Here is a 20,952-nt window from a genome sequence, read left to right as displayed (position 1 = left end):
GCAACCCTACCCTCCTGGGTTGAACTAGGTAAGAGTCCGCACGTCACAGCACGCTGTGACCACAGGTGGCTTTGCTGAGACTGTCAGAGCGGAGGAGGCTCCCCTCCAGAAGTGACAGCGGAGGTCACAGGGCTCCCAGAAACCGCCAGGCCTGAGGGGTGGGGGGGGGCCCGCTTCTACTAATCCACCACAAGGTACAAACTGACAAGCAAAGAGACCACACAGGCGGGCGCAGGGGCCCAAGCCCTACGAGAATGCCTGCCCACTGGGGGCCCCACCTCAAATAGCTCCCTCGGTCCACCGACAGGACAGAAAAAGGGCCTTGTCCACTGGGCTGTTGACTGGGTGCTCAGAATTCCCACATGCCATAAAACCAAAAACCACCATCCTCAATTTTGGCCTATGCAAACACGCTTCTTTATCTTGACTCACTTGCTCCTGTTTTCCCACATCTCACGCATCAGGAACTAAAGCTGAGTGAGTCAGAAGTAATCGAAGACCAAAGGCCTCCCTCTCTGCTCACTTCCTCCGAGTGCCCCTGTCGCACAGGACACACACTCACACTCGCGCTCCCGGCTGAGGAGACAGCGCCCCTCAGACTCTGGGCTGTTCCTAAGCTGAGTTCCGAGGAGATGCAGCCTCTGTGCATTCAGGGAAATGTTGGTGGTTTCAGAGTATCCGGGTCAAAGTACGGGAGGGGGAGCGGGGGGATTTGTTTCTGGATATCTCTGCCAGTTCCAGAGTCTGAGGTTACTGCCAAGCTCCTCCCTCTTTCAAGGCCTCACTATCCAGAGCACAGGAAGAGGCTACTGTGCAGACTTGGCCGGAGGACAAATGATAGTGAGCTTCACACCACACTCAGCACCACACACAACCAGAGGAAAGACCTCACTGGTTCTCACTGAAAGTGGGGTGTGATGTCAAAAGAGCAGGCATGAGTCATGTCCAGGCTGGGGTTAGAAGTGACCTGTACTTGACTTCCAAATGAAACCTTGAAAAAAGAGCAGACCTTTTAGTCTCAAACGAACTTGAGGGAGCACCTACCTGTGCCACGTCATCACACAAGGGGCTGTTGAAGAAGGACAAGATGACGTGGAAGACGCCCCGCCTGGCGTACAGCTCGTAGCAGTGCTTGTCTCGAATGCCCTGCCGCAGGATTCCGAACACCCACTCCTGCTCCGCTTTTTGCTAAAACCCAAGCAAGTAGGAACCCCTGTTAGGCAAATTTAAGGCTTTCATGTGACCGCTTTTCAGATGACAGTCTTCTCAAGTGGAGACAAGGATTGCAGCACAGTGGCCCTGGCCTATTCTGATCAGGGGACTGATAACACCCTCGCTACACCTCTCATTTGGTTTCTTAGGTCAGGAATAAGGGACAAGTTGAGTGCACACGCTGAATTCTGCTAACTCAGGAAGTTTCATAAAAGTACATTTAGAGCAGTCAACCCTGTGGTTCACCAAGAAAATAAACACATATGGGATAAAACAGACCACATTTTTAAGGTTCAAGAAGCTACCTAAAAATCAACACATGGAATTAAAAGCGCCTGCACACGCAAGCTGCGTCCACGTCCTTCCCGGCCTGCTTGCTCTAACGCCTGGTGTGAGCGGGTTGGCCTTGCAGCCAGCAGAATTCAGGGAGCGTGGCAGGAGGGCAGGAGAGGCTGATGAGCCGATCCGGGAGTCTGCAGGGTCGTGAGGTCCGTGGATGCGTTACCTCGAAGTCTGAGCTGTAGAAGAACTGGTAGAAGCCTGGAATTTTGTTCATGTTCAAGTACTCGTGTGACAGCAGGAACTTGCTGATCTTCAAGTACATGTGCTCCTCTAGAAAGAGGCAGAGATTTACAGCAGGGCCCCGCAGGCCCCCCGCGGGGGCTGGAGCTGGATCAGACCTACGTCTCTGACCCCATGGGGCTCTGGTGCCCTTTACCAGGTATTGGTTCTGACTCAGAATGCAGTGAGACACCTCGGTTCCACCCTGTGCCCAGGCCCTCCAAGGGTTCCGACACCACCTCCATGCCCCAGTCCTCCAGAGACTCCCCTCAACCCCCGCATCACCTCCTGCATGAGCGCCAGTCGGCTGCTGGGCAGAGCAGGGCCTGGCCTGCCAGCTGAGACTGCACAGGGCTCCCAGGCATGCTGCCAGCCTCTCGCCGAAGGGGACCGCCACAGCAGAGGGTACACAGATGCAGACCTCCCTGTGTGGGTCAGCAGCTGCCAGACTGCTTGCTGGTCCCCCAGGAGTCCCCAGGCATTCCCGGACAGCGCCACGCCGCGCACAGCAGCCCCTCACGCAGGCGCGACGCCGTGCTCTCACCACAGCTGTGCACACCTACATGCAAACCTGAGGCCCCACCACATACACTCTGCTGCGCTGTCTCTTCACTTCATTTCTTCTGGCTTTCACCCCCAGGGCCCACAAGGTTCTTCCTCACAGCCACCACTTAATCACTGTCCCCTGCGGTGGGCTAGGGGGCTGCCCCAACCCCTCCCTGTCACAGCATCAGCTGCCCCTGCACGGCTCTCACAGGCGACAATCACACCTGTAGGATTCACCCTACATGAGGGGCGCTCACTCTCACCACCACCTAAGTCTGCCCATGGTACCTGGCTTCAAAATCTGCAGGGCCACTTTGGCAATGAAGAGACTTAAGGTAAAGGTGAGTCTCATGTTCTGAGTTCGGATCCCGTTCCTGACCACATCCAACAGGTAAAGTAGCTTAAAAACAGAAACAAGGAAACAAGAGATGAGCATCAGGACAACTGTGAGCAGGCCTGTTTCCTCTGTGGGGCAGTGGCTCCTCCCACCCCAGGAACCAGCGGTGATGCTCACACGCCTGCCGACCACCAGTCTGGCAGGGGCACCTTCCTGTGTCCAGGGCAGAGAACCCTGGCTCCACCTGAGAATCTAACCTACCCCATTCCCTACCGCTGAGGGCCACAGGCTTCTGGCCCTCAGTGTGTGTGTATAACAGCAGCTTAACCTGACTTCAGACCAAAATTAGTGAACAGAAAGCAAACTGCTCTGCCCATCTGCAGCGCAGGAAGAGAACTGGTAAGGGGAGACCTACTGCACCTCCCCTCGGGGGACAGTGGAGAACCTCCAGCCCCACCCCCAGCGGGGGCAGGCTCGTGCTTCATCAGAGGCCCCCAGAGACAGGCCTCCATGCTCCTCAGAGCCCCCCCCAGGCCGGGTGGAGCCAGCTTCCCAAAGCTCTTCAGGCGCACCCGAGCCCCACTCACCTGGGCCTGCTCTCGGAAACGCGCCCCCTCCAAGTGTGAGTAGTAGGCGGCCAGCACGTAGTAGGCAGCGGCTCGCATCTGGGGGTCGTAGCTGCTGAGGGCCGCAAATGTGAGGCCGAGAGCATTTGAATCCAAAAATTTTCGACAATCCACCACAAATTCTGCAGGAAATAAAACACAGCATTGAACACATGATTCCATGATACCTGTACGACATGGCAAATTAACTTTCCTTTGGCATTTTACCAATATCAGCTTTACGCGCCAGATGCAAGAAACCAAGTCTTTCTCCAGCTCTCCTTGACTCCTGCTGGGACTGAGTAAGAGACTATCTTTCCTTCGGTGGCAATAATCACCACCTTCCTTTTAAGATCCTCTCACCACTTCTCACAGACGCCCAATGAGCCAGAGCTCCGAGCGCCATTCAGGAGAACCCCCGCCTGCAAATAGCGCCTCTTCCCACCAGTTAGGCTGAAATCCTCACTGTTCGCAGGAAAGGGGAGAGTACTCAGAAAGACTCCCCCTCAGCAGTGGGGCAGGCTGTCCCAGCTTAGTGCTGCTCTGGTCCCACCTGACAAAGCATAAAAGCAAGACCAGGGGGGTCAAGTGCAGACAGGGAAGACATACAAACTCAAACCAAGCCTTTAGAGATGAAAATGTAAATTAGTTGCAGGATGCCTGGATTGTCAGTAGATTAGATGCTGCAGAAAAAGAGATCAGTGGATTTGAAGACAGCGATAGAAACTACCCAAACTGGCACACAGAGAAGAAACTTAAACATATAAGCAGAGCATCTGTGACTGTGGAACAAGGCTATACAGTGTAATGTAAGTGCAGCTGAAGTCCCTGATAACATTTGAAGCAATAGTGGCAACAATACAGACTTGGCTTATCCAAAGACTCATCTTTTGTAAGCCGGTATCGTTTTACCCCACACACTAAAATTTTCTTTGATAGGAGGCAGGGGGAAACTAAAAAGCTTTAAAAATCACCAAACCATGGGGTAAAATGATAGTTTTGGAAAAGGTGAGAAATGTTTTTAGATCTATCTACATACCTTCTTAACAAATACATATAAATGGAACACATTTGGGAAAAATAATAGTCTAAACATTTAATATTACACTCACTAAAAATAGCTTGTGCTCAGCTGGCTGGGATGTTTTGAGTAATCACTGGCATTCTCTGAGACAAATGGTTTTTCCACGTGTTCATGAGGGAAAGTCAATTTCATCTTAGACTATGGCAGTCTTGACTTTAAAGCATGTATGGGAAAGAGTAGCTCTTGGGTGTGGAAAATACAGGTCATTAAAAATAGTTAAAAATGCCATTTCTCTTCCTGTCAAAGCCTCATAAACTACAATGTGGCCTTCCGATTAACAGACCTTTAGACCAAAATCCTCACCAGACAATAATCAAAAATTATAATAAAAAGTGCCCTGAGTTTTAGGGCCTTTGGCAGCAGCCCAGCTATGCTATGGGGCCAGGGGGTGGGGGAGGGTGTCAAGAACTCTCCCCCAAGCCTCTGCGTACCAAGTTCCCCAGAGGTGGCCTGTTGGGCCAGGCTCATCTCAGTCCTCTCAGCCCAGTGAGGAGGCTTGGAGAACCACACACGGGCCCCCTGGTTGTGCACATGTGAAGCAGCAGCTGAAGATTTCACTCCCGTTCTGCTGAGGACAAGAATTCGCTGAGGAAAAAAGCATTTGTCACTGTCGTTGATAACAGCCTTGGCTGGCCCTGTCTCTGAGCCAAGGACTCAAAGAAGGAAAGCAGTAAGGTTAAGAAAATAGGTTTTCATTTTCAGCAGAGGGCTGGACCAGAGCACAGAGACTGCAGTTTCTCTGAAGACTGCCAGTCATACATCAAAACTGATCACACACTGGATTGCTCCTAACACCCGGAGCAACACTGGGATTTGGTGCCACCACAAAAGTAGAAACACACTGTTGAGAACTTCTGCCGCACACAGCATGGGTGAATCTCACAAACTCAGCATGGATAAGCAGAGCGGCTCAAAAGACTACGTGGCGTACAAGAAGGCTGGCACAGAGGCTGCGGGCCCCTGCAGGAGAGGAAGGGCACGGCCACGAGCCCTGGAGAGCTGTCTATTGTGCTGCCATTCGGTTGGTGGTTTCGACAAAGTCAAGGCACATACATACAATTTGGGTTTGCTTTACAGGTCACACAGACTTCCATAAAAGTCTATTTAAAACATTAGTCATGCTTACTTGCTCACCAGAGCAAAAGCAAAAGGAACAGTATGTTTGAAAAAATAGATTCATGACTTAATTCAACCGCAATAAACACACACTACAGTAACTGCTGTGCTGGTCACACTTTCTGTTGAGCGGGTCATTTTACTGATAAGAATAATCCTCTTCTGATGAATGAATCCATCCTCTCATCAGATAACAAATCTGTAAAACATGTTTCTACTTTTTTGCAGACAAGTAGCCCACAGCAAAATATAACATATCTAGTACCTCTGTCGGTTCCTTCCTACCTTCTGCCTCTATGTTTTTTTAAAATTTTCTACTTTAAAATCATTCTACACTGAATGATTTTAGTGCAACCAGTAATTTAAGTACCACAAATCCTCCTAAGGATAAACACGCTATTGATAATTTTTCTACCTGCATTTACCAATAAAACTCAAACAGGTTGTACCTGAAGAAGTTCCTAACTTGAAAGACCACTTACTAGCTGCCTCTTCACAAAAGGTCTTCAGACCCTGCCAGTCCTGCTTGATGAGGCAATAGTTAGGACTTTGTGAAGAATTCTCTGTCATGATTTTACTATTTTCCCATTAAGTATTTCCCAAGCCTTTTGCTCTACTGAAAGAGCAACAAGCGACTTGTTTAATTCACTAGCTGACTCATATTTTCAGACTGTGGAAAGTCTATTTTCATATATGATAAGAAACAGACTGAGCTGCTTCCTGGCCACCCTGGTTGTGCCTGCCAGTCTGCTGCTAAGTGTCATTGGGCAGTAGAGATACCGACTTGCAGCCTCTACCCTCTGCATGAAATGCCCCTGCATGCCTCAGCCACGGTAGAGTGTCTTCACGAAGAGGGAGTTAGAGCAACATGGGTAGAATGACGGTGGGGACCTGCCCTCCAGAGAGCTGCACCTGACTTGGGCAGAGCAGGAACCACACCCAGTGAGGCTGAAGTTACCTGGTCTCGTCAATTCACTGAAGAGATGAAGGAGAAAGCAGGGGTCATAAAGGCTGTCGAGATCCACTATTCTCCTGTCTGTAAATATTGGTTCCTGTGCATCCTGAAATAGACAAAAACAAAGAAAGATGTGCAGTTCAGTCTATTCATAAAGGCAATCTCACGGGAAAACATACTGCTGCTAGAGTTCAGAGAGTTTTGAATATTCAAGAGCGTAAAAAAAGATTCTTCTGTGAAAAACAGAACTTGGACGTGAAATGATAGGTATGATCTTTGGGGCTTGCATCTTATGATCATCTTTTGGGGGAGAAGTTATACATGAAACAAGCATGGCAGTGCTGGTCACTGCTGCAGCTGGGTGACGGGCAGGTGGGGTCCAGTCTATGGTCAAGATTTCACTTAGTAAGAGGGAACACAGCACTTGTACTTTATAGGGACCAATGTCAAGGGTGCAAATGTCGCCCCTAAGGGGTGGGCAGAACAGCGCCCACCCAAGCCTCGGGGTGGCTCTGTGATGGCTGTGCTTAGGCCCCGCACCTCAGGGGGCAGCAGCCTGCGGTGCTGGGGGAAATGGAGGATGGTCTTCATCATCCGGTCCTGATCCAGCAAGCGGAGGATGTCCCCGGCGCTCGGCTCCTGCCACAGCGACTTGCCCAGGCTCTTGCACGTCTTGTGATGCTCCACGGCCGCCGGGCCCCACAGCAGCACCCTAGAGCCAGACAGGGAGGGCAAACGGGTCACACGGACTGCCTGAAACAGAGCAATTAATGACGGCAACCCAGGCAGCCCCTCAGAGCAGTCGCAGGGCAGAGCTGTTCTGAGCCTGCTGAGAGCCACCTCATCTGCCCCTGCCACAGCTCAAGCACCTTCCTGCCAGCTCCGGGGGACAGGCAGCACCTTCCCCGCTGTGAGAGAAGACAGTGACCACTTGCCCTGCTCCCTGACATTCACAGGCCCTGCTCCATCCAGAAAGGGCACACCTGGCGCAGAGAACGAGAGTGTGAGGTCCGTGCATGGGAGAAGGAAGAGAATATTTATTCAAAACTTGGGCACTTGTGAGAATGTTTTTCTTTGTTGGATTTTTTTTGGGGGGGGGGGAGTGAAGAGAGAATGGCTTCTAGATGAACTTTCACCTTCCAAAGTGATCTACAGTGGGATATATTCCCTTTTCCCGCATTGGCCTGCCTGGCTCCCTCATCTTAGCACACAGAGCACTTCCTCATGTGTGTATGGGGCAGCTGTCAAGGTGCTGGTCTGGCAAGGAGAAAAGAAACTAGGGCAGCAAAGGGAATCTGAGATGCTTTCTACAAACAGCCATTGGTCAGGGATCCTCAGAACTTGGCCCTTGCAGGGCTATGTGGGCCGGGTCACAGGCCCTTCGGGGCAGGGTGAGCTGGTCTTGGAGGCTGGCAAGCAGCCCCTCGTGTCCAGGGCAGGCAGACAGGCAGAAGAGAGGAAAGAGACAAATGCAGATACAGCCACAGAAGTAGGACAACACAGCCAGCAGCCTCCCTCTCCCCACCAAAGCCCCAGAGCACAAGTCCCTCCTGTCAAAAGTAAAGCACAAAGAGAAAGGTTTCCAGACAAATCAACTAGACCGACACCCCAGTGGGGAGTGAGTTTGGGAGCAGGTCCATGATAGACAGGCACCCATGGGAGGGTGGCTCAGCTATGCAGCCCCCTGAGGACTGACGCCCCATACAGCCTGCAGGGCACCCTCAAACCCCGCTGCTCACCTGAAGTTGATGAGGCTGAGGCGGTTCTGTTCATATGCCCGGAGAAGAAGCAAAATCTTCTGGTCTAGAAGTCAACCAAGGGTCCGTTTAAAAAGCTGGACCCCTCACTTACTCCTCCCAGTCCCCACACACCCCCACTGGCCCCAGTGCCCAGCCCTCACACTCTCGCTCACACAACCCAGTCCCCACACTGGCGAGTCACACTGCTGGTCCTCAGACCCTCACCCAGGATGCTGAGGGAGGCGCCATAGGCCCCAAGGAGCACCGCGAAGTGGCTGCTCTCACAGACTGAGGGGCACATCCTTACCACCACCAACATCAGGTCCACCAGTGCTTCTAGAAGAAAACAGCACTGAATCACACAGAGAGCAGGGGTGTGCACACCAGGAGGAGCGGAGAGGCGGGGGCACTCGGGGCACACCTAGAGTGGGAAACATCCTCTGAAGGATGCTGGCCTCTGGATGCTGCCTGCTCCCTTCCCACGTTTCCCTTTATTTCAATAAACAGGTCACAATGGCCTCTTCTTGTGCCTGTGACAAAGCTGACTCTCAGTCTGTTCCCTCTCTCCCTCCCAGGGAAGCCACTGACAGTCTGAAAACCTCTGCACTTGCCCCCATGACTATGCTGCCAACATCTCAAAGATTCCCCTCCCGCACGAGGAGGGTTGTGCCCTCTTGACTTTCCACAGCCCAGACCAGTCACCAGGCCCTGGGTCTCCTCAGTTTAGCAGTTACCACACACCCACCTGGTGACTTCCAATCGTGAACTCTCCCTGAATCAGGCAGGCATGGAGCCTAGGCTTTGAAAGATCTCAAATGTTTAAAGGCCTTTGTCATGAAACAAGTCCAACTTTCCCGTCAAGACACTGACATAGCTGAACAGTCTCTCCCAGGCCGGATGCCCCTGCGGCGTTCCTAATTCCCCAGCAATGAGACCTTAAACAGGGCCTGCGAGTGACCAGAGGCTCTGCAGAGAGACCTGTGTGTGCTGTCTGACCCAACGTAGGGGCATTTCCCATGCTGGGACCTGACAGTCACAAACACCCTAACACCTCACTGGCGATACTGTCTTGGCTCTGAAAACACACAGAGCTATGTGCATAGCTGGCCCGGGGAAATCAGGAAGCAGAATCTGCAGCTGAATGGAGTGGGGGGTGAGAGGTCACCTTGTACATGACTGTCTGGGTTTTCCTCTTGTTCGGACGTCAGCAGAGTTGGCAAAAACAGAGAATGCTGGGTGAGCATCATGTGGACCATCGGCAGTGGGACCAGCTTTGAGCACATGGAATTTTCCGGGAGATAGAGCAGCTGAATGGCAGCATGGAGGGCCTGCAAAAACGCGTGGTCCTGATACCGAAATCTAGAGGCAAGAGTCAAAGTGGGGGAAGAGCTTCAGAAACAGTAAAAATTCCTTTCCTTTGGCACTTTATTAAGAGAAGCTGCAAACAAATCACAAAGTAGAGACGAAAGGCCAAGAGGCAGCACCAGGGCCAAGTCTGAGCAAGGTGACACCATGGCCGGCCCACCTCACCAGGGGCGCCTCCCTACTCAAGGGTTCAGAAGCGCTTTATGCCTGAAGTCCCAGAGCCCGCTGGAGGAAGGGAGCGTCTTTACCCACACTGAACAACATCAAGATCGTTCAGCACAGAGTGGGCACTCCAGAAACAGAGGCACCAAAGCAGTGGCACCACTTCGCAGTGGTAACCACTGCTGCCATCAGTCATGACCCCCCCTCACCTCCTTCTCGCCTCATGCATCGCGTTTCTCTCTGTACTGAGCTGATGACTAATCAGGGAACTGAAGCTCCGGGGACTTGGTCTGACCCTATCGAGTGCAGGTGAGGGTGTGAGGGGCAAGAACTTTCACACCGCATCAGGTTAGCTCGGAAACGCTGGAGAGCAAGCCGAAATCCCAGCGGACTGGCTGTGCCCACATCGACAGCTGGCAAGTGTCCTCTTGAAGGGAAAAGCTGGCATGGGGCACTAAGTGACCTATAACATGTATCACAGAAATGGGAGGGAGGGAAGGAGGTGCAGACAGAGGGAGGGAGCGAAGGAGGGAGTCCTCAGCCGCGAACGGTGCATGGTCACAGACAGACACCAGAGAGGTGAAAACGAGAGATGAGATCTGCGCATGTCAACACCTCTCAAAAACATCTCAGTGCAGAAGTGACACACAAAGCCACACATGTGTGTAAAACGTTAAACCTACAGGATGGAGTGAACGTGACTAAAGTATGAACACAGGACACTCTCCGGGGAGGGCAGACAACCACTGCAGACACACAGAAGCTGAGCCTGCTCGTGGCAGCTCTCTGCTCAGGCCTGGGTTTAAAAGACCATTTTACTTTCCAAAGGCTGCTTCTCTCACCACTGCCAGCAGCACACTGCCTGCGTCAGCGGGGACCATGAGCCTCCCCAGCACACGCACTTGTCTCTAGTGGGCATCCTGCTCCCCACAGGCACCTGCCATGCAACACACAGCAAGCCACACCTCCAGCGGCACGCACACCCTGAAAGAAAACCGACTTACTTGAGTCCAGTCTTCACAAACTTCTGCCAATCCTCAGGATCAACTTCATGAAGTGAATTCTATGATCAGAGTAACAAGAAATATACACGAACATCCCAGTTAACTCGAAATAGAATATGGAAATGTGCCACACCCATATGGAAATCAGGTACATAAACAACCCACAAAAGCATATAATCATTTCTTACTTTGACGTTTATTGTTTTGCTGTTCTGCTAGCGTGTCTGTCACCTCATTAGCACACCTACGACCACCCAGTGAGCAAGGGCATTTCCTGACGTCCCAGGTCCACCAGACAGCACCGACTGGCGGCCACACACGCAGCCGAGGCTCAGGTCCGCTGCGCCAGGGCAGGCCCAGTCACTGACCTGGAGAAAGGCCTCACCCCGCCCCCACCCCAGCGAGGAGGTGAGCCCCTCACAGCTCAGCTCTCTCCAGAACTCAGGGACACTCCCCTCTTTCTAGATCTAGAACAACAAACACAAACCTAATAACACAGGCTATAAAGTCTCTTAACACAAGTGAGCGAGTGCCCTGCTTGACCTCAACCTATCACATTGAACATTTACCACACATTGATTTTCACCCAAGTTATTCTCCTGAGGATTCCTTTTTATTTGGGTTCAGAGGATAAACACAAACATTCACTCCTAATGCAGTTTTATGCCACAAGCTGAGGAAATAACACATATTTGTCTTCAGAATTACTTCCACATAAATAGCAATGTTTTTTTAAAAGGGGCACCCAATGGAAGGAGGTAATGGATAAAAATAGCTGTTTCCAAATTTTATCAAAACTCTCAAGTCACAGAGCCAAGCTCAATGAACATCAAACACAAGAAACTCGAAGGAAACAACATCAAGGTCCCTCACAATCCAACTACTTCAACCATGCAAAGGGAAAAATCCTCAATGCAGACAGAGAAAGATGACGACAGAAGAGCTACAATATTGGGGTTTGTAGGAAATATACACATTTGGTCATTCAGATGCTCAAGATGCATTTCTTGTATACATTTGGTCATTATCCACAGTTCCTAGCTCACAGCTCCCAACTCTTGGAATTTTCTAAGTGTGGATAGTTACACTATCCACATAAGTATCTGGCGATACTTATGCTAATGAGGTGACTTGGGCCCACCCCCCACAGCCTGTGGGGGGGGGGGCTAGTTGCCAGGCAACCGGCAAGAAGAAAGGGCTGGAAGTTCCAGTCATAGTGGCTGACCGTCCAAGGCTAGTCACTGTCACTCAGATTTAAGGCAGGGCCGCGGGAACCTCTAGTCTATAGCTGGTGGATCAGAGGCCAAGAGGGAGCCTGTGAGGGACCTGTGCAGCCTGAAGTTGTCTCAGGAGGCAGTGTGAGAACTGAGTTGAATTCTCCGACCCCAATACATGCCACCAGGTAGTATAACAACTTTTTTAAATGCTTAAAGACGATGTAAAACCTAGGAATCCATACCCAGGGAAAGTTTTCCTAACATTCTGAAGGCAGTGCTACTGCTCTTAACATCAGATAAAAACATTACAAGAAAATGAAACCTGATAAAAGACGCCTCCTTTCAGGAACTGCCCCCACCTGCTGCTTATCCTCTAAGACTCAGCCCATTCACCACTAGGCCGCTTCACAGCCCCTGCTTAGAATGTGTCTAGAAATCCTGGTTCTTCGATTTTCTATACCTTAAAAACTAAACCACTGTCTCTAAGGAAAGAGACCTACCAACAGCTCTTTAAATCTCAGCAGCACTTGCTTCTCATGTTCCCTGGCGCTGTCGGCCTCCTGCGGGCCCTCACTGAAAGCAGCCACCAGCCACTTCACACAGGACTCCAGCAGAATCTTTTTCCAGGCACGCAGCTCTTCCGCTGACCCCTCCAGAACTGCGGAGACAGAGTCAGCCACGATCCAGCTGCAGCGGAAGGCAAGTCATAGAGTTAGGAGTGGACTCTACAGCTGCTGGCTTTGTCTAACCCAACCTGACAGTAGCCCCTGGGACAGCGGCCCAAGTCTGGCTCCCTTCATTACCCGCACTGAAATCCCAGGCGTCCCCGCCCCGGCTCACACGGAAGATGTACTAGCGTCGCCACGGCCACAGTAAACGCGTTTAGCACAGCAGGTACAGTAAGGACTGTCCAGACTGTCGGGGTCAGGAAACAGTCTTGGTAATCCTGGCGCCCTCAGCTGTGCACGCTACTCCTCCCTGCAGGGGAGCTATCCTATGCGTTGTAGGACCCTGGTCTCTACTCTTTAGATGGCAAAGCAACTACCCCATTCATGTGGTGACAACAATGTCAGACAACTCCAACCACCCCCTGGTCTAAGGGAATCAGAATCAGCCTCCACCTGATGAGACAGACTTGCTCTGGCCAAGACCACTGGGGTCCCGGCAGGAACTGCTTCTCAGCACCGGCGCAGCGGCACTGCAGTGAGGTTCCATGTGCTCGTAAGTGCTCCAGGGACAAGCGAAGCTGAAAGTGGGATGGACTCCAAGAGACCTCAGCCTTCGTACCTCCCGACACCGTTGGGTGTCTGAAGCAAGTTGGGCAAGTGGTCCGTGAGGACACCAAGGTCCTTGGCTCTTGCAAATGGGACCAGCTGGGCCAGGATCTCCTGATGCAGCCCGGACTCTGGGGTCCCGATGGCACTGAGAAGACCAGTCTGCAGCCGCCTCCACAGGGCCTTCCTCAAGACAGGGATGACAGCGGAGGACACTGGGGCAGGCACAGAAAGGAGAGGTGGTCACCAAGCAGGAAGCCAGTGGGACCAGCTCATGAGCACAGACGGCTGCCTCAGGAACCCGACCTGGGTGCAGTGACACTGGTAGCTGAAAATGACCATGGCAGTACCAACGCCACAGAAATTGGCAAATGCCAGTCTCTCCCAGGAGCCAGATGTGAAATATTTACCAGCAGGACAACAGTCACTCTGCATCCATCAAGCCTCTGCCAGGGAGTCTTCGACCCAATGAGCCCTGGGCGTAACCTTGAGCTCAAAATTCATAAGGCCATGAGCACCAAAGTTCTAAGCTCACCCAGGAGTCACTCTGCAAAGGCCCGGGTGCAGACAAGGGAGGCAAGGAGAGGTGCAGTGAGAAGCACTGGCTGGGAGGCACCCTCTGTAGGGGCTCCTACTTCTAAAAACACCCATCACCACTGATGTGAAGTTAAGCAACACAAAAACAAAGCAGTGAGTAAAAACCATTCACACAACAAAAGGGATTAAATTAAATCTGAGGTGATCATATAGCACTTCAGATCTGAGACCAAATGGGTGGAGAGAGAACTGGGCCCAACTTGCCTTGACTTGGTGTCAACTCACCCACAGGCCCCTAAGCCGAGCAAATGGGACGAGCAGGTTACTCCGGCAGACTCTTGTCAACGTAACAACACCCAGCCATGGCACTGATCCTCCCTCGGCCCCACAGAACCCCAGCTCCTGCTGACCCCTCCCCCCAGCTTTCCAGGGGCTAACTCAGAGTTGATGGGGTTACACCTCCAGTCGTAAGTTTGAAAGACTGAGGAAAAGTGTGTCGAGTGAGAGTCCTCATCTTTCTCAATCTTCAGAACTGAGGGGCCAAAGGCTGGAGTAGAAATGGAACCACAGCCCAGAACAGGAAGTTACTGGGCTTACGAGACCCGCAGTTCCACCTCCTGCACCCCTCTAACTTCAAATTCCCCGCTTCCCCCGGCCAGCCCCTCCCGTACCTGCTGCGGGCCGCGTGAGGTGTCCCCGCGTCCTGCGCTGGAGGTACATGTGCACCAGGGGGAGGAAGCTGTCCAGGCTCTCCTGCAGGCAGCGCCCCGAGCCCGCCTGCCCACACCACAGCTCGAAGCGCAGCAGGTGGGTGCAGCTGTGCTGGAGGAGCAGCGTGGCAATGCCCAGGGTTGCCGGTGTGTGCCGGGCCAGACAGTAGTCAAACAAGCTGACCCCGACCACGGGGGCCAGCACGGGCTCTCTCTGCAGAGCGTGGAGGAACACAGTGTCCAGCTCGTCCACAGCCAGAGCAGGGAGCAAAGCCCCCAGGCCTCTCACATACTCAGAGGCCCAGAGAAGCTCGCCGCTCTGCAGCTGGTCCTGGGGGCTGCTGGTCAACAACTGGACCAGGGTCTTCCCAAAGGCATTCAGGTGCCTCTCCTTCTCGGGAGACTTTGTGTTTCGCTGGGACAGCAGATGGGCCTCGGGTAGTCTCAGCAGGTTCAGAGTGACCTCGCGGAGCTGAGTGCCCTCTAGATACAAATGAAGCCCCTGCAGGGCCTCCAGCTGTGGTAGGGTCTTTGATGGCGAAGTGGCTGGGCCCGCCCTCTTGTTTCGCAGCTCTTTCAACACACTCTGGGTGATGGCCTCCGAGTACTTGGCCAGCAGGCCCAGCTGGCCGAGGCTACGGAGGATCGGGGCACTGGCCATCAGCAGCTGCAGGACACCAGCACTGAAATGGGCGGCCAGGAGCTTCACGAGGACAGGGCTGAGGGTGTGTGCGGGAAGGGCCTGCTGCTCCAGAGCCAGGAACCAGCCCTCTAGCGTGGGATGTCGTAGGATGGCCACTAGCACCTCCTCCAGCGTCTGAAACACAGGGACAAGGCTGACCTCACCCACCATCCAGGGCAGTGAGGACAGAGCAGACAGGCTGACACTCCCAGTGTGCGTGGGATGGAGAACAGACTGCCTCTATCACTCCATCCTCAAGTTTGAGCTGAAATGCCCCTCAGAGGCGCCTGCAGCACCAATCCCAGCCCAGTCAGAGCTGTCCTCTGACCAGAAGGCATAGTCTCCCTGTGTGAGTGTGAGGACTAGACCCTGATTTGGTCAGTGCCCCAGCCTTCCAACCCTCCCCCTATCCCAGACACTGGCAGGTATCTGCTGAACTCAGCCTGAATGAACTGACAACCACTGAGTAGAAACCCCAAAATGTGACTCAGATCAATCATCCCCTGGTTTCGCCTCGGCAGTCCCCTTCCAAAACGAATCTGGATTGAGGGATATGGCATCAACTGACAGGTGAGCAAGGCAGTAGGTGGAGAAGAAATCCAGGTCTGGGGTGGGGACTCCCTGTGATGAGGGTGCACAACCCAGGACTAGAAATAATCCTGTCTCTACTTTTAGAAGAAAGCTGGGCGTCCAGGACCCCCTGGGAACCTAACTCTCACCCCAACACTGAGTTAAAACCACGGATCGGAAAGCAGCTGTTATCTTTGATTTGAGATCAGTCTGATTCAGTCACGCTAAGCCTCACTGAACATGGCCCTGCCCCATGACGTCTCTAGGCCCCAGGGAGAGGATCCTCTTTCTTCCCTGATGGGAGGGCAGAGGAGCCCGGTGCCTTCCAGTCACATATTGCCAGCTCCACCCGGAACAGCACGATGGCGCATCAGAAACCCTGTGCCCCAGCTGATGGGCTCACAGAGGTCCTGCGCCAACATATGTTGGTCCTCACCCCCCAGAAGGCCCAGCTGGGGGTCAAAAGAAGGCTGTAAAGAACAGACTATGGGGGCCTCGCCCACCACCCAGCCTCCATGTAACACAGGCTACAGCTGTGCAGCAGAAAAATACCCACGATGTCACACAGCATAGGGAAAGCGCGGGCAGGGAGCGCAGTGAGCAGAGTGAGTCCAGATAAAGCCCGGGGGAACCTTCCCAGCTCTGGGGTGAGCCGTCATGGGGGAATTCTAGTTCTTCTATTATTTTCTCCATTTCCCACTTTCCTACAAGAATATTCTCATCAGTGGAGGGAAGAGGCTCACAGGAGGAGACCATAAAGAAGAGGAGGCACCTTGTCATTGGCCAACTCCAGCGAGGCCACAGACTCCATATCCAAAAAGAGGTCGGATTCGGCCTGGGCGGCCTGGCATTTCCGCTGGTTCTGGGCATCCAGTTGCTCACAGTGTACAACCAGGTGCCTGAGGAGGCCCAGGAGAAGCTGCAGCAGGGCTGGTCCCGCACTTCTGCCCAGCTGTGAGGACGAGAGTCGCACACCCCTCAGGCCAGGGAAGGGCTGGCAGTCGCTGCAACCCCCGTCACTAGCAGGGGTGATGTCACCAGAAACATGGTAACACAGCTGGACGGGCCACACCTCTTAAAATGCCACCAACTCAAAGGCATTTCCTGATAGGAAACATATCCATGTACATCTTGGTGAAATACACAGATGTGCCTTGACCAAAGTGAGGGGCAAGGCCTGCCTCAAAACTTAACTAAAAATCTGAAATCACATCTGAGACAGAAAGCTCAAGAATAAGAACTACTAAATTAAAAACTTATGAAAGAAACGGGGGTAGGGGGCAGAATGGACGGTTCCAGCCAGCTGTGGGAAAAGCCCATCCTCACTCACAGCTGCCCTGGCCACCTGCAACTGCGGAGGGAGCCGCTGGGTTTGCCAGGAAGGCCGGCAATTGGTGCTCACTCAACTCCCTGCCCTTGCTCTAGGGAGGAGTGCTGAACAGGCCAGGAGCCCCCACACTTGCCCTGTGGTGCTACATGTCGGGTCCCCACCCACCCCACATGTGGAATGGGTCAACAACATCCTCACTTGCTGTCACCTGACTTGGACCTGACTCAGAGAAGGCCCAAGTGGCAGGAGGGACAAGCTGACCTGGCGGAAGTTCTCCACAGAGCTCCGGAGGTACAGCAGCACGTGTCTCACAGCGAGAGGGATCCGGTGCATGGGAAGGAGCGGGAGGGCAGCCAGCAGCTGTGCCTGGACCCTCTCATCCAGGAGTGCCCCCTCGCGCTCATAGGCCCCCTGCAGCAGGGCCGAGAAGGAAGAGGTCGGTAGATCCTGGGGGGCAAGACTGTCTGACGTCTGCAGCGGCTTGGGAGTCAGCAAAGGCCCAAAGAGAAGAAAGATAAATCACCACTGATGAAAAAGTGCAGTCTGGCAAAACAGGCACAGGGCGACAAAGGGCTGATGGTCCTACACTGACACTGAAAATGTGGATCACGCGGCATTTTACCTAAGGAAATGAAATCCAGGTATCATCAGTCACATTTTCCTAGAGCGTGTTAACGTAGAGTCATTGACATGACAGGGGAAGCGGTGCCACAGTCAGGGGCTGCGCTGAATCACCTCACTTTGATGACAGGAACCGCGGTGGTTAACCGCTGGGAAGTGGGGAACCGCACCCATAAAGGAGCCGACTGTGAGCTGTGTGCCTCCCAGAGCCCTTCTCCCCCAGGAGCCTGGGCCTGACTATCTTGTTAGGAGGCTTGGATGACAATGGATGAAATGAACACAAACTTCTGGAATGGTTCTGCCTCAAAATTAAGTTGTTCCTTCTTGCAAAATTCCTAAAGTGCCCTCTCAATTTACCCACAGGGCTTTTATCTTTAAGCATGTCCTCGCCTCAGTTTCCCCACACACTTGAGGGCAGTAGACCATCTTCTCTGGCTGTTGTGAGGAGTCAATGCTCAGGTGCAGAGGTACCTGCAGCAGAGGCCCCGCAGGCAGCAAGCCGCCAGCAGCATGTGCGCTCCCACCAGTCACAGGACGGGGTGCTGAGCCGCCTGATTTCCAAGTGCAGCTAAAACTGAACTCCATTCTCCTCCTGCCCCACCCACATCTAGGGCATGAAAATGTCTGCAGGATGGGTATCCAGGACAAGTAAGCAGAGACCATTCAGTAAGGAAAAAAGCAAAGGCAACCTATCCCAGGCCTAGAAGCCAAAAGGCACAAGGGGAAATGTGACTTTGCCACAACACTGGGTCCTTTGTCTCCATCCCGTCGGCTGAGCTGTGGAGACCACTCAGCTTCCTCTCTCACATGGGCGGGGTGGGGGGACAGGAGAGGGTTAATAAACTCCAGCTGACAGGGTGCTGCCAGACAGCTGAGGCCACCAGCTGGCTAACCCTGCAGGCTCCCGGCGCAGGGGGCGCTCACCAAGGTCTCTCGGGCTGGCTCTGGGATCCAGAGGCGGTAGTAGCTGTTGAAGCGGGAGAGCTGACAGCAGTAAGCCGGGAGTGGAGTCTCCAGCTTATCATAAGCCTGAAGCAGAAGACACAGGGCCAGGGGGTCTCGCTGGCTGTGGAGAAGGTCCGTCAGCACCGCAGTCAGATACGCCATGACACTTTTCCCTGCAAAGAAACCAGAGACCTCTGGGGAGAGCTCACTGGGTCTGACCCCTGTGATCCCTTAGTGACACCAACTCCCACACACCTCCAGGACCCAGAGAGAGTCATGCCAACTCTCCAGGGGGGTACACACCCAAGGGGAGGCAGGTTGCACCACACTCCACTGATTAATCAGACCTCAAGTCCTGAGACCTGGAAGTGGAGATCCAGGCTCAGCAGAGGTGAGGCACACGCTGGCCAGGAGCTGCCCTGCTTGGGGCTCACCTATCCACTTCCACACCCACTTTCACAGAGCACAAGGCTCTGGCTTCAGTGCCTTCCAGGCCACCCATAACACCCTGCTTGACTGCCATTCTCTCCTCCACAGTGACAAGATGGGGACAGCGACCAGGAGGGCCCCTGCACTATAGTGCATGATGCCAAGGTCAAGAGAGCCCTTTACTCATGAAGCCAGTGATGTGCGGGGGCTTGTCTGTTACTACAGCGGAGTCTGGGTGATCCTGCAGTATGGCACCATGTGATTTGTGAGTGCGCCCTTCGGTCTAAGTGGCCCAACCGACAGCAGGTGTGACGAACTCACACCTGAACACGAAGACATCAGGAGTAAGAACTGGAGAAAGCATGGAGGCACTGCAGCTGTCCGGGCAGCCCGGTAGGCACGCTGCATCAGACCTGTCCCTCCAACGGCCAGTCTCCCAGAAGCCTGGCCGGCGGTTCCTGTGCCCGCACTCTCAGCCTGGCCCCGTCGCTGTCTCCATGGTGGGGCTGCACCTCGCTGCCTTCAGTTTTCAGAGCTCCTGGAACCCCACCTCCCACCCTCACAGACCAGCTGGCCTGAAGCGCCCCAAGCATCCTGCCTTCACTCAGGCACCTGCTTCATTTTCTGTCCCAAGGAGCAGCTTATTCCTGGCTTCCAGGGCGGCGGGGACCACAGCACTGAACGGGAACGTGAGCAGGACTGTGTCTTCATCCAGTAAGAATCCAACTTCCTCATCCAAGCCTTCACTGCCCTCTACCAGGACATCCACCATGTCGAGAACATCTGAGCCAGAGAGAGGAGATCAAGCCACGGCACAAACCACCCGAAAACCCCACTGTTGCGCACCCCATGGAAGGGCTAGGTAAGAGGATATTTGCAAGGCGAGAAATCAAAATTTAACTTCTCTTGGAAAAAGGCTTAATATAAAGCTTCATCCTAAATAAATGAGGACATTGCTTATAAAATTTTGAGTTCCTTGCCAGACAAAAATGAAGAATATCCAGCTCAGGGGATAACAGGTTGAGGTTTCCTCAAGTAACAACGAGAAACCCAGAAACTTTGACCTGGATATTCAGGGAACAACCCAAAATCTGAGCAGCAAAAGAGTGTGAGGTTACAGCATGGACTAGAGCGTCTGGATTCAAATCTAGACTTGGCTAGGTCTGAGCTGTGTGAGTCTGAGCAGTTACTTAACCTTTCTGTGCCTCAGCTGTCTTAACCACATAAACACCCCCCTGGGTTGTTTATGAGGTTACATGGGTGAAGATTTGTGAAGAGCCTGGATCAGCACCCGGCACCAAGTACGCCGCACAAGCGCTGCACCTACTTCCCTCCACATGAGCTAAATAAAAAGGATACTGATCCTCATGCCCAGAGTAGACCACTCTCTGACCAGGGAAACAGGCCGTCTACCCTCTGCCTGAGGCCGCAGGGGCAGCCCCGGCTCCACCTCACATGTGCCTGGCCACGCCGCGGGCAGAGCCGTGGCCGCGCGCCTACCATCGATGTGGGAGATGGGAATGCTGGCGTCGTCGGCGTCCTGCCTCGCCGCGGGGGCCTGCAGCGCGCTGGCTTCCTGGACAAAGTCGGAGGCTTTGTCTGTGTACGGGTAGGGATTTGCCACCAATGTCAGTAAAACCTGGGCAGCAGAGAGCCGAGTCACACGTGAAACAGGAAAAACGCCCCGCCCCAATCACTGAGGGAAGGTGCTCAGATGTGAACAGCCTCTAGTGGGGACAATCACCATTCTGCCAAGCTGAAAACTTTGTTGTAGAATTTTAAATTCTCTTTGTAGTACGCACCACTGTTTTTAATATAGCACTATTCCTTCACACAAAAATCCTGAAAAAGAACTAAACAAACAGCACACAGCCACACACTCCCACGTCACAGGCTCTGAAACCAGGTGGCCGCCTTGGCCCTGGTCATCAAAACCACACCACAGCGGGGG

General features: G+C 53.2%; 1 protein-coding gene across 3 annotated transcripts in view; it reads right to left on the bottom strand.

Moving 5' to 3' along the window:
• URB1 (URB1 ribosome biogenesis homolog) overlaps positions 1 to 20,952 on the bottom strand; it is a 55,835-nt gene that overhangs the window by 7,397 nt on the left and 27,486 nt on the right. For 2 of the 3 annotated variants that reach the window (XM_037525032.2, XM_054700311.1), the window contains 18 exons: positions 20,502 to 20,640; positions 19,614 to 19,784; positions 18,552 to 18,745; positions 17,268 to 17,486; positions 16,449 to 16,628; positions 14,386 to 15,241; positions 13,191 to 13,392; positions 12,404 to 12,590; positions 10,687 to 10,745; positions 9,321 to 9,514; positions 8,381 to 8,491; positions 8,156 to 8,219; positions 6,957 to 7,128; positions 6,420 to 6,522; positions 3,244 to 3,404; positions 2,608 to 2,719; positions 1,718 to 1,824; positions 1,045 to 1,188 (listed from right to left, as the gene is read on the bottom strand). In XM_037525032.2, the coding sequence (XP_037380929.1) occupies positions 1,045 to 1,188; positions 1,718 to 1,824; positions 2,608 to 2,719; positions 3,244 to 3,404; positions 6,420 to 6,522; positions 6,957 to 7,128; positions 8,156 to 8,219; positions 8,381 to 8,491; positions 9,321 to 9,514; positions 10,687 to 10,745; positions 12,404 to 12,590; positions 13,191 to 13,392; positions 14,386 to 15,241; positions 16,449 to 16,628; positions 17,268 to 17,486; positions 18,552 to 18,745; positions 19,614 to 19,784; positions 20,502 to 20,640 (3,375 nt within the window). The remainder of the gene's footprint in view (positions 1 to 1,044; positions 1,189 to 1,717; positions 1,825 to 2,607; positions 2,720 to 3,243; positions 3,405 to 6,419; positions 6,523 to 6,956; positions 7,129 to 8,155; positions 8,220 to 8,380; positions 8,492 to 9,320; positions 9,515 to 10,686; positions 10,746 to 12,403; positions 12,591 to 13,190; positions 13,393 to 14,385; positions 15,242 to 16,448; positions 16,629 to 17,267; positions 17,487 to 18,551; positions 18,746 to 19,613; positions 19,785 to 20,501; positions 20,641 to 20,952) is intronic. The other variant, XM_037525033.2, reaches the window with a different exon arrangement.

This window comes from Talpa occidentalis, unplaced genomic scaffold, assembly GCF_014898055.3.
Source record: "Talpa occidentalis isolate TD23 unplaced genomic scaffold, MPIMG_talOcc4v2.1 talOcc4.4, whole genome shotgun sequence".
NCBI classification, from domain to species: Eukaryota; Metazoa; Chordata; class Mammalia; order Eulipotyphla; family Talpidae; genus Talpa; species Talpa occidentalis.
This window is presented reverse-complemented; position numbering and strand designations above follow the sequence as displayed.